The sequence below is a fragment of the Cebus imitator genome, unplaced genomic scaffold (genome assembly GCF_001604975.1).
Source record: "Cebus imitator isolate Cc_AM_T3 unplaced genomic scaffold, Cebus_imitator-1.0 Scaffold72, whole genome shotgun sequence".
Taxonomy (NCBI): Eukaryota; Metazoa; Chordata; class Mammalia; order Primates; family Cebidae; genus Cebus; species Cebus imitator.
Window position 1 is genome coordinate 5,029,618 of NW_016107387.1, and position 13,064 is coordinate 5,042,681.

Genomic DNA, 13,064 nt, shown 5'->3' on the forward strand with positions numbered 1-13,064 from the left:
GGGCCCTGCAGTCCCCTGGTGGTGGTTTCCGGGACTGTGTTTTCAGGTGTCTGCTGTGTGACCGCAGGGCGGTGGCTCCAGCGTGCAACTCCCGTATCTGAGCTGCCCTATGGGATGCCAGCTATGCGGTGAACACACCACACTCACACACACACACCGCTCGCTCGCAGCCTCCTTGCAGACGAGGGTCCCTCCAAGGCTGCGCTTTCCTGAGAAGCTGGCAAGAATCTCGAATATGCTTGAAAATAATAAAACCTGTCTTTTGGGAAAAACTGATCCCCACTTGGCCTCCCTGGCAGCTCTCCTTCAAGCATTTGCAAGAAGAGCCGGATCCCCTAGAGGGCAACAGAGGACAGAGTGCCCCAGGAGAGGGTGGCCAGGTGACCTGAGACAGCCTCCCCTAGAAAGCCTCCCTGAGACAGCCTTCCCCCGAGACAGCCTCCCCCCAGACAGCCTAGACAGTGTCCCCATGAGACAGCCTCCCCTGAGACAGCCTCCTCCAGAGACAGCCTCCCCCCAGACAGCCTAGACAGCCTCCCCACGAGACAGCCTCCTGCTGGACAGCCTCCCCCTGAGACAGCCTCCCCATGGCCCCACCCCTTAGGCATGGCGCCTGCTGTGGGTGGTGGGTGGGGGCACAGCCAGGGTCTCACTTAGAAGGCTATCATGTGCTCTGAACTACACCTCTATGTGACAGATGAGGACACCGAGGCCCCAGCAGCGAAGCTCCCTATCCACAGTCACTCGGCAAATTAGGAACCTGTGTCTCCAGGGCTCCCTTCAATCATGTGGTCCCTCCGATCCCTCAGATGTGAGTGGCATGGCAGGGCCTCGGCACTGAAGCCGTCCCACCCCAATCCCTTGCCTTGCTTCGTGTCCCCAGGCCCACCAGAGCTGGGCTCTGGATCACTGTTAATTGTGTGCCCAAGAGAACACGGGGCAGGGCCGGCACCCTGAGCCCACACGCCCCTTCTCATCGGCCCCCACCGCCCCAGCCTTCCACCTGCAGGCTGCTGCCCAGGTCTGTGGAGCCCCAGACCCGCACTCTTCAGCCACACAAGGGCAAGGCCTGGAGGAGGAAGGGGGTCCAGGGCTGCTGGCAGCCGGGCCTGCTCTTCACCCAGCAGGGGCAGCAAACCCAAGGTTCTAATTAGTGGCTTCTGGAACATCCAAGTGCCCTGGATGAAGGAAATGTGTTTCCTAATTGGCCCCCTGCCGGGTGTCAGCCAGAGAGCAGGGATTACGCAGCCCCTGCCCTGGCCAGCCCAGCCTGGCGGGCTCCCCTGCTCTCTCAGCCCCAGGCCAGCTCTCTCCTGCCCTCCCACTGCTGGTCACCTTCTCCCTGGGCTGGCACAGGTCTGCGTGGGAGGGACACCCCTTAAACACCTCCTCGGGGGCGGGGGCCAGGGACCCAACACAGGCACATGGGAGATCTTCAAAGACTCCAGCAGAGCCCACCCAGAGGCCTCGCCCCAGCCTCAGAGGAACTCACGGGCCAGGTATTGTCCTCAGGACCCCCACCAGCCCCTGTGGGGCCACTCACTCCTCTGACCAAACACATTCCCCGAGGCCCCACCACGCGGCCCCCGCCCCCGCCCCGCAGGGCTCCACTGAGCCCTCTGCAGAAGCCCATGCAATCCCGTTCCAGATACTTTTCTTGGCCTGCTCTTGCCTGAACACACAGGCTGAGCTGGGGGTGAGGACTCCCCACTTTTAAGTGACCGTAAGAATCCAAGGAACAGTCCTAGAACCAGAAACACCCCGTCACCACCAGGGCTGAGGAATGACAGGGACAATGTCAGTCCTGGTTGCAGGGCCACAGGCTTGGAGCGTGGTGAGAAGGGCATGAAAGCTGGGGTGCCAGAGCCCCAGCCCCTATCAGCTCCCGGGGGGATCTCACTGCGCCCCCCACCCCCCCGCTGTTCCTTCAGCCTTGTCTTGCAGTAGAAATGTGGACAGCTGGGTGAGGCGCCTGTGCCGTGGGTGTGGGGGCAGGAGCAGTGTAACCACCACGAGGTCTTGAAATGTGGGTACATGGGGCTGGCCCGCAGCTCTCTGGACTAATTGCGATGGGAAGGAAAAGCTCAGGAAGGAGTGGGAGGCCGGGCCACCGCCTGGCTGGGTGACTAGACAATTCCCCTCACCCAGTCAGGCCCATGTCACTGCCTATGACAAGTGCAAACTAAAGCCCACCGTCCCTGCCACCTGCTTCGCTGATAACCCATCGGTTATCAGCAAAGGAAAAGGGAAAGCTGAGTCAGGGAACAGAGGGTCCGATGGCACCCAGAGGCTATGCCCCACCCTGTCCCACCCCAAGAGAGATGCCCCCCATTGCCCAGGGTGACCACAACAGGGCAGAGCGCAGGGAAGGCCTAAGGGCCTCCTTCGAGTCTACGAAAGTAGGGTGTCAGGTTCAGCAGACAGAGAGGAACTGCCAGAAGAAAGGAGGTAAGAGGCCAAGGGAGCTCTGAGGGGTCAAGGTGCCCCCTGGAATATTGCTGGGGAGGGAGAATTCACTGGAAGGAACAAAGTCACCAGACCAGAAAACCAGATTGAATAAACAGAATCCAGTGGAATGGCTCTGCACACTTTTCCAAGTCCCATTTTCATTATTTCACTTAAAGACAGAGCAGAGGCTGTGGGTGGGTGCCTTCCTCCCTACTCCTAGCTGCCTCTCCACCATGTCGCTGCTTAAAGAGTCCTTCAAAACTAAAACCAAACCAAACAGGCGATCCAAACAATCTGTCCCCTAAGTAAGCCCACCTATTCCTCTCCCCTTCCCTCCTGCCTCCTTGCTGAGGTTACCCCTAGGCTTTGTGCAGGGAAGGATGGGGAGGAGAGGCACAGGGCTTTCCCTCTGCGACCCGTAAATCCTCTGAACCCACTGCTTTGCCAGGAATACAGTGCTGTGGTGCCCATGTCCAAAGCCTAGGAAAGTGGCAAAACCCTCGGGCCCTCCTGCCTAAGTTCTCATCCCACGGGAGGGCTGGCGAGGGGAGTGAGGAGGGGCCCACTGCTCCTGCCACCTGCTTCACTGATAATCCATGGGGGAGTCAGGTGTGGGGCAAAGGGAAGGCTGAGTCAGCGAACAGAGGGTCCAATGGCACCCTGAGGCAGTACCCCACCCTGCCCTACCCCAAGAGAGATGCCTCCAATTGCCTGGGGCGGCCACAACCAGGCAGGGCTTCCCCAACCAGGCAGGGCTTCCCAAGGCTGGGAAGACTCGTCCCAGATCCCCTGAGAAGTGTATGATCAGGACAGCCTTGGGAGGCTGAACAGAACAGAGAGGTTAAGCTGACTTCCCAGAGGAGGCCAGGAGGTGCTGGGGCTGGCAGGGCCACTGACGGGCCACCTTGCAGTCCCTAGTGAACACTGAAGGCCTAGGGCTGGGAGGATGCAGTCCTTGCAGCTCAGGGCCATAATGAGCTTCTTTCTGTTTTTTTGAGATGGAGTCTCACTCTGTCGCCCAGGCCAGGCTGGAGTGCAGTGGTGCAATCTTGGCTCACTGCAACCACTGCTTCCCAGGTTCAAGGGATTCTCCTTCCTCAGCCTCCTGAGTAGCTGGGGTTACAGGTGTGCGCCCCTACGCCTTGCTAATTTTTGTACTTTTAGTAGAGACGAGGTCTTAGCATGTTGACCAGGCTGGTCTCAAACACCCACCCTCAGGTGATCTGCCCACCTCAGCCTCCCGAAGTGCTGGGATTACAGGCATGAGCCACCACGCTCGGCCCTGAGCTCCTTTCACAACAACCCAGGGTCCCTCCTTCTTGGCTTGGAGACAGCACTTCCTTTATCTTAAAGTAACTTGAAGTTTGATTTCAAAATCCAGGTTTATTTTCTCCTGGGAGTTGGAAGTTTCCGCACTGTCCTGCGATGAGTACAGCTTTTAGGAATTGACTGTGGACCCCAGAAGGGCCTTGAACGTTGATGCCCATGGCCTGGCAGCTACTGAATTGATGCATGATGCCTGCCAGCTGCTCCTCTTCACCCTGCAGGAGGCCAGGAGGCCTGTGGGGAGTGGGGCTGGATGACCTGGGTCTTGGTGTGTGTGGAGAGTGTGTATGAACTCTCACTCACATACACACACGCAACGAAAGACAACATTTTAGAAGTTCTCCAAATTCCTTTGGATATCTTTGGGCCTTGTCATTCATTTCACTATGTTAAAAGTTCCTGACTACTATCCTTACTAAGCAAGAAAAGCTTAGGTCTTGTTTGAGCAGCTGGCCCAGTTAGGATCTCCATGAGGCCTGGGCCCCAGGGCAGGGCTGCCAGGGAAGGGACGGTGCTCTGATTCTGGGCGGTGAGGCCTCCTCCACAGGTGGCCTTTGCTTCTCACCCCACTTCTTCCACCGCCATTCCCTCCTTCCTCCCCTTTCCCCACTAGCTTCCTTTGCATATAGAGGTCACTCTTTGCTGGGAGACAGTTAGGCACGGGTGCTGTGTCTTCCCCCATATACTAAGCAGGTGGCATCATCTCCATCTTACGGATGAGGAAACCGAGGCTCAGGTAAGCAATGGGACTTGTCCCAGATCCCCTGAGAGGTGTATGATCAGGACAGCCTTGGGAAGCTGAACAGAACAGAGAGGTCGAGCTGACTTCCCAGAGGCGGCCAGGAGCTGCTAGGGCTGGCAGGGCTGCTGGGGCAATGGAGGACGCACCTCCTGGGGCCAGTTGGAGATGGAACAGGAAATATGGGCCCTGTCCAGATAGCGTGGGGGGGAGGACAGAGGGAGGTGGGCAGATGTGGACTGTCGTGGGCCCAGAAGATGGGGGCCAGCCCCAGGCTCAATTCCTGGCCCATCAGCTCAAGAAGAGTCCCCATGAGAGAAAGAACCAGGCCTGGATTCAGGATCCCTGGGCCTGGGGCTCCTTCCTGGCCTATGATGGGGGCCTCAGCCACCCGCATGGATGCCCTGGCTGCATACAGCGTCCTTGCCAGTGGCCAGCTGGACAATGCTTTCGGGGTTTCTGCTTGCGTCTCCCATTCTGAAGAGCCCCTGCGACTGGCCCAGCTCTTTACACACACCTGCCCGCTGGCCACTGCAGGGCCCTCCTCCTGCAGGCTCCCAGACTGCCTCCACCCTCCACGGTCACCGTGAGAGCGAGGGGACAGGACACACCCTTCCCAGGAAGGGAGCCAGAGGTCACAGGCAACAGGCAACCACTGCAAGTGGCCCCCAGGACTGTCTGCCCCATAGGTCCAGCACTGGATCTTCTGGTGCATGGCAATGAGTGGTGAGCCGTTTACAGCACAGACTCCCAGCCCCGCGACAGCCTGGTGGAACGTTTGAAATGCACCAGGGAGCTCCCAGCCCTTGTCCGATGCCCAGAGGGCTTCCCTTTGAGCAATGTGGACTCAGGTCAAATCCCCGTGATATGACACAGACACAGAAGACCACCAAGGTCAAGCCATTGGTCTGTGGCCTCACAGCCCATCAGGGGAAGAGTCAAGGCCAGATGCCAGCCTGGGTGTGCCAGCCTCAGGGTGAGGGAAGGGGAGAAACCAGGCTGCTAGGCTCCTCTCACCCCCTGTCTCTGAGGACCAAGGAGGAAAAGATGAGAAATTCCCTGACATGGGATCCATCCAGCTAGCTCCCACCAGTGACAGGAGCACCACGACCAACATCCTCCGGGGGCCACCTGCACCCTAGTCCCACAGTTGCGCTGGTCACACGGCCCCTCCCGTCCTCCCCAGCAGACAAGGGGACTCTCACTCACCATAGTCCTTCTTGCAGTACTTTTTCATGTTAATCTTCAGCTTCCCCTTGGAGGCCTTGCAGTAGGAATCGCAGTCTGCAGGGGAGTGGGGGGAGCACAGACAAAAACTAATTAGGCTGGCAATGAATAGGCTGGCAGGCAGAGGAGGAGGCCACCTCCCTAAATACCCAGAGGTCTGTGATACTCATGGGCCAGGCCGGGCGGGCAGGCGGCCATTCAGGGCAAGCCCGGCCTTCTAAAGCAGCCTGAGGGACAAAGGGCCCCCATCTGACCCACACACCCCCTCCCTGGCCTCACAAATCCTTTAGCCACCGCCTGCAGCCGTGCTGGCCTCCATGAGAGTCTCGGGGGTTCCGTATTGTGCCACCCAGGGCTTCTGAGCACCACACAGATTCTCCCTGTTCTTAAGATGCCACTGGAGCCTGATTAAAGCCGATAGAGGCCTCATTGTCACCCTGAGCCCCGGGTCTGTGTCAGGCGCTGGCTTTCATGGCGTGGAGCCTCTAGCTGGGGTCAGGCCTCAACAAAAGAGGTCACAGGGGAAATTAGCAGCCCATGAAGCATTAGAAAACCCCTTTGGTGTCCACTCTACTGGAGTGTGCAAATAAAATGCCCCACGAAGACGAGTTCAGTTCTAATGGGCCATACTGCTGAGAGGCAGGGCTGCTGGGCCATCTCCACTGGGCATCACTGGGGGATGCCAGGGCCTAACCGAGAGCCAGGCAGGATGTGCAGGGCACCAGGGCCTGCCAGCCTGTGGGCCTGCATCAACCCCCAAATGCAGCTGCCCACTGCAGCCCAAACTTGGCCTTTCCCTGCCAGCAATCGCTGTTCTTTGAACACAGAGACACAATTCCTTCGCTAAGTCTGTGTGTGACAGCTTCACATGACGGCACAGCCCATCCCAGAGGCCCAGCCAATCTCCCCCAGTCTGCCCTGCCCCCGCCACTCAGCAGGCAGGATCTCATTCCATTCTCACAACCCTTCTTTGAGGTGTGGGTATCATTCCCATTCTGCAGACAAGAAAATGGAAACTCCAGGAGGGTAAGCCGACTGCCCAGTGCACTCTGAGAAGCTATTACCAAGGCTGGCCTGAGACGCCAAGATCCCTGCACCCTTGGTGAGGCGATATTCTGCCAGATTCCCCCTCAGTGGGAGCAGAGGTGAGCTCAGAGCCAGGGGTAAGGAATGCCCTGGATTTTAGCGGTTCCCATACTGCCTGGGGGACCAGCCAGGCTGGCGGTGTGTATGTGGGGCTTGTTGGGGGAGGTTTGCAGGGGGCCCAGCCTGTTCTAAAAGCAATGGTGGCATGGGTTGGTGGAAGTTGGCTGGGTGCGTGTGTCCCGGTGAGGGATTAGGAAAAGAGGACCAGGAAGGGAAAGATGCGACACACATGTGCGCACACATGGGCAGCTGCTCCGGGGGCAGGTGGCAGTCCCCAATCCTGCAGAGGGGAAAACCAAGGTCAAGGTAGGGGAGGAGTGATTTGTGTGGGAGCACAGGGAGAAGCCCAGGCAGGAAAGCAGGTGTCCAAGTGCCGCCTGCACCCCGAGCCAGGGCGTAGAGCTGCAGGGAGTGTCCAGAGAGACCTCACCAGAGCTGGCCTCTGGGCTGTGAAGGCCACTGCCTCCTTCAAGGTCTTATCCTGGGATACACTGACTGGCGCCTCAATGAAAGCTGACACAGCTCCATCCCACTGCCTTGGTAGCCTCCCACTGCTTCCTGTGCTAGCGTCTTGGGGCCCCCAGTTAGGAACCAGTCTCAGGAAATGGGAGAACAACAGTCCTGCTTCCTGCTCCCTGTGACTTCAGCCCTCGGAACCCCTTCATGATGGCCCTGTTCCGCGGCACTGGTGGCCACAGTACCCATCCCTCCTGCCATCTGGACAGTTGCTTGGTTACTGGAGTAGGGATTCTTTGGAGTACAGGGATTGGGCTGTTCAGACAGTGGCCCTCACTCTACTGTGGCCAAGCTGGAGAGCCTGGGATGAGAGTGACGGCAGCTCAAACACGCTAGTCCGTGGCACCATCCCCACCGTCAGCACTGTGGCCGCACCTCCCCAAGGGGAACAGCTACTCTGGGCCACATCTTTGCCAACTCAGGGACAGATGATGCTCCCAGTAAAGCCACGGCTGGGGCTGAACCCAGGGCGTGCCTAAGTCCTGGCGGTCCCGCAGGAGCTGGCTGAAATCCCTTCCTGCTTTCTCTGCTTAGGGAAGCGAACTGGAATGCAAGTGGTGCTGAATGGCGTTCTTGTAGGGGCGGCCTGGAATCCACTCTCCTTGCCTTCTTATTATCATTATGATTTTTTTTTTTTTTTTTACAAAAGCCATCATCCCTACCATCATTTCTGATCAGGAGGAAATCCTTTTCACCTGCCTCCTCACCATGGCCCAAGGCACATTTCCTCCATCTCAGCCTTGAGGTAGGTAGCACTGGCTGGGGCAGAGAGGGTGCCTTTGAGCACGTCAGCTCTTCTGAGCCTCTAAGGATGCTTTGAGGGAGGAACTGCCTTGCCTAGCTTAGAACTGAGGGCTCAGAAAGGTTCCAGAACAGCTTGCCCAAGGTAAGGCCCACCCCAGGTGGGCGGGAGGAAGGCAGATGAGTCCTGGGACAGCCTGCCCCTGTCCCCTCCCTCCAGCATTATTGTCCCAGCCTAGAAACCTCCACAGCTCTCCTCTCCAGAGCCACGAGTCTACCTGGGACAGAGACTGCCCTAGAATGTGTGACATCCATCGCTGCCTAATTAGGTCACACTCCCGGGCCCTGCTTGACAAATCACCGTCATCGCCATGAATATCAAGTCTGTACCTCACTAATGGCAGCTACTCCCACGATACTAATGAGGCACTGGGCACTGTTCTCACGGTTGATGAACTCTTCTAGGCCCTTCAATCAGACCCCATTTTATAGATGAGAATCGAAGGCACAGAGACATTGGTGACTCACCAGCTCAAGGTCATGTGCCCAATGAGGCAGTCCGGCTGCCGAACCTCTGCTCTTAACCTCCTGGTCCCAGTCCTAGCTATGCAGTGGGATCACGATGCCTGGGTCCTATTCCCAGGACATTGTGATTTCCTTAGTTTAGGGAGCGGCTTAAGTGTCTGAATATTTAATGCTCCCCAGATGGTTCTAAAGTACAGCCAGAGTCAGAAAACATAGTCTGAACCAATTGTGAGAGATGGGGACAGTCTCTGCACCCGTGATTTGTACAGAGCAGCCAGTGTGGCAGAGGAAAGATCCAGATAGGTGGCTATTGATTCAAACTGGAGAATGCTCACAGAGAGAACCTCAGGCTGCTTGTCCTTACAGAAAATGACATCAGGCTCTGAGCATTTGGAGTTGTGTTTGCCTTTTTTTTTTTTTTTTTTTTTTCTTTTTTCCCCTTTTCTTTTTTTTTTTTTTTTTTTTTTTTTTTGGTGTCTTTCCTTTCTGTCAGCTGGAAATTCTTGTCAGATCAGTGTGCTTGTTGCAAAATGTCCCCTATGCCCTTTGGGTTTGCTAGGAAAACAAAGACCAAGCTTGCTAGAATTGTATGTGAAATACAGGTAACTAGGCTTGGAAGGAGAGGCTGAAATGTTCTCCCTTGGGTAAAGTGAATAACCTTCTGGACACTGTGACAGCTATTTGGCTGCTTGTGGACTCTTTGTTTAGGTTGTATTCCAGATAGCTGAGGTCACCAGGCAAGTGGCCCCCGAATAAGGAAAATGGTACTGTACGTTCTCTCTTTATGGTACACACAAAGCCACAGAGAGTGCTTCAAGATGGACAAACCACAGCTTTAAGATAAAGCTTTGACTCCTTCTTCAAACTGGCATCTACTTGGCAGCCTCTCATGTGGCTTCTCCTTGTTTTGTTCCAAAATAGCCATACAGACAATGAGAAAACCTGAAAGTTCACACTATGCCAAAAACAAAACTGATGATGACCCAATGATGGGATCTGGGAGCAATCTCTATTAATTAAAGGCAGATGGCGGTGGAATAAGCAAAACCTGTTTAGATTTGATCTTAGGACACAGCTCTTTGTCTAACGAGCAGAAAGGTCCCGAAAAAAGGGAGGGGGACAGAGAAACAAGGACCAGGGAACAAATGAGCAGGAAGTGAGTGGGGGCAGTGGGGATGATCCCTCCTCCAGGAAGGGAAGTTTCAGGACCAGTAAGGACCAGAAGGACAGTGGTACAGCAGAGATCTCACCTTGTATTTCTATCTTAATCATTGCAGAGAATCAGAAAATCGGGCAATGCAGAGAAAGGAAGGGCACTACCTCCACAGAGCAGAAGGAAATCCATGGAAAGGTTGGTAGGAACCAGAAGCTGAAGACGGAGCTGTGTACCTTCCCTGGCCATTCTCCTTAAATCTGAGATGGGAATCCAGCCATTGCACCAGTACACGGAGCTGCAATTTTTTTTCTTCTTCAAAGGACCCAACAGTGAATACTTTAGGCACAGAGGACCATAAGGTTGCTGTCACAAATATTCATCTTTGTCACTGTAGCTTAAAAACAGCCATAAACAATAGGTGATCAAATGGGCCTGGCAGACTAAAAAGATTAAAATAACAGCCTTTATGAACTAGGAGAAGAAAGCCAGTAAGGGAGATGAAGCTGAGCTGAAACAAAAAGGGCGATGCATAAAAGAAAGAGCTGGAAAAACAAGGAGGAAAACTCTGTAGCACAATTAAAATCCTCTTTGGAAGGGCTGGGTGTGGTGGTTCACACTTGTAATCCCAGCACTTGGGAGGCTAAGGCAGGAAAATCGCTTGAGGCTAGGAGTTCAAGATCAGCCTTGACAACATTGCAAAACTGCATCTCTAAAAACAAACAAACAAACAAAAAACGAAACAAAACAAAACAAAAAAACAGAGCCAGGCATGATGGCTACTCAGGAGGATGAAGTGGGAGTGTCACTTGAGCACAGGAGTTTGAAGTTATAGTGAGCTGTGACTAAGCCACTATACTTTAGCCTGGGTGACAGAGCAAACCCCTGTCTCTAAAAATAAATAAGTAATCCACTGAGAAAGCAGCAAAGATTCACAATACTGTAGAAAACTGATTCAGAAACATGGAGAATAAATTGGAGAGAAAATTCACAAAATTTAGAGGAAAAAGATAACCTACATATTTAGAAGGAAAGGGCTCAGTGAAGTTTTTCAAAAATCAACAAAAGGGGACCAACATCCAGACACTTCTTTGCAAAACATATGAAATACCAGGATAAGAAAAATATACATACAGATTAAAAACAACAACAAGCCAGTGACATAATCATAGAGTAATGTCTATAAGGTCTTAAGGGGAAAAATTTGTAATCTAAGAATTTTATACCTAGCTAGACTGTCTTATATATATATGTAGGCCACAATAAACAAAAGACATTCTCAAATGTGCAGGGGCTCAGAAAACATTCCAATTATGTATCCTTTTGAATACTTCAGAATGTTTTCCAACCAACTATGAAATGAATTAAAAGTAAGGGTTTACAGGGAAAAGTGGTGGCATAAACCCAAGGTGATGTGATTGACATCTCTATGTTTACTGGAGATGAACACTGAAACCAGTAAACATAGAGATGCCATATTTGGTTCTAAAACATAATGCAAATATCAAAATAATTTTTAAGTGTTTGAAAGAGAACATCAGTGTCTTCCTCTCCTTCTCCATCCCCATGTGTATGTGTGTGTGTGTGTGTGTGTGTGTGTGTGTGTGTATCTATGTACATATAAAATATTTAAATTTAGTTTGATACTTCAGATCATATTAAAAACTATTAAGTAGAATGAGGTGGGGAATAAAATCCTTTGTCTTAAATAGAGAGAAGATGCTATTTCATGCTCGATTCTGACAAGAGCTATTAGATCAAATAATGCTTCTGAAAAACCCAAAGATAATCACAGAACTCTGGAAAAAATAGGATATAAATGATAGAACATAGAACTCTGGAAAAAATAGGATATAGTTAATATGCCAAAAGATAAAACAGAAAAAATGAAAAATATAAAAAGCAATTATGATAAATTAAGATCACAGAACAGCAAACACCTAAAGACAATAAAGGTGAATGGATCCAACTACTCTACTGAAAACCTAAATTTAAAACATTAGAGTACTCTTTAAGGATAATATAACCAAATAAAGTGATATCTTTTCTTTTTTTTTTTGAGATTGAGTCTCGTTCTGTTGCCCAGGCTAAAGTGCAGTAGCACGATCTTGGCTCATTGCAGCCTCCACCTTCCAGGTAAGTGATTCTCCTGCCTCAGTCTCCGGAGTAGCTGGGACCACAGGCGCGTGCCACTGAAACCAGCTATTTTTTTGTATTTTTAGTAGAGATGGGGTTTTACTGTGTTAGCCAGGATGGTCTCGATCTCCTGACCTTGTGATCTGCCCACCTCAGCCTCCCAAAGTATTACAGGTGTGAGCCACCACTCTCAGCCTAAATTGATTTTTTAAGAGCCCAAAACTTAAACAGTAGCAAAGGTGTATCAGCAAATGAAAACAAAAAATGAACCAAGAGTGAAATGCTAGTATCAGGAAAGTAGATTTCAAGGCAAACATGTTTATAGTGGAAAAAAAAAATCACCTAGTAATTAAACAATGATATTTTGGCATAGAATAACATCTCGATGAAATATATTAAGTAAAAATCAATAGTAATACAAAAGGAAATAGACAGAAATGCTTAAGTAGTGAAAAAATGCTAAATTAATTCCAAGAAGCTAAAACTATACAAGCCACATTTCCTGACCACAACGATATTATTTGTTATTAAAGAAGAAATAATGAAATTAAATGACATGCATTCAATTCTAGAGGTTAGAAAATTAGCAAAACAAAACCCAAAGAAAGCAAAAGGAAAGAATTAATACTCGTAGAAGTAGAAATTAATATAGTAGAATACAGAAAAAAATATATAAATACATTCAAGAACTGATTCTTTGAAAAGCTCAAATACAAGCTAAAAAAAAAAGACAAAACTAATAAAAGAAACAAAACAGAACATTAGAATTAACAAGAAATAAATTATAAGGCTAGTATATACAACTTTAGGCTAAAAATCTTGGAAATCTAAATGAAATGCAGAATTTTAGGAAAACATAAAAGACCAAGTTAAACTGAGTAAGAGACATGGAATCCGAATAGATAAATAGTCATAAGAGATGTCTGGATAGAGATGCTTTCAGAGGTAGGTCCATGTAAACATTTAAAGGACACATCAATTTCAGTTTCATGCTATTTGATCTGTTCAGAAACACAGAAAAACACGGAAAGCTACTAAGACAAAACGTATGACAGTGCTAACAACTGACCATTTTGCAACTTTAAGAAAGCAGTTTTATATGATTCG

At 51.3% G+C, this 13,064-nt stretch overlaps 1 protein-coding gene across 1 annotated transcript in view; it reads right to left on the bottom strand.

The window, feature by feature from the left end:
- NTN1 (netrin 1) overlaps positions 1 to 13,064 on the bottom strand; it is a 224,156-nt gene that overhangs the window by 18,070 nt on the left and 193,022 nt on the right. Inside the window, exon 6 of the mRNA XM_017531450.2 lies at positions 5,723 to 5,797. Within this exon, the coding sequence (XP_017386939.1) occupies positions 5,723 to 5,797 (75 nt within the window). The remainder of the gene's footprint in view (positions 1 to 5,722; positions 5,798 to 13,064) is intronic.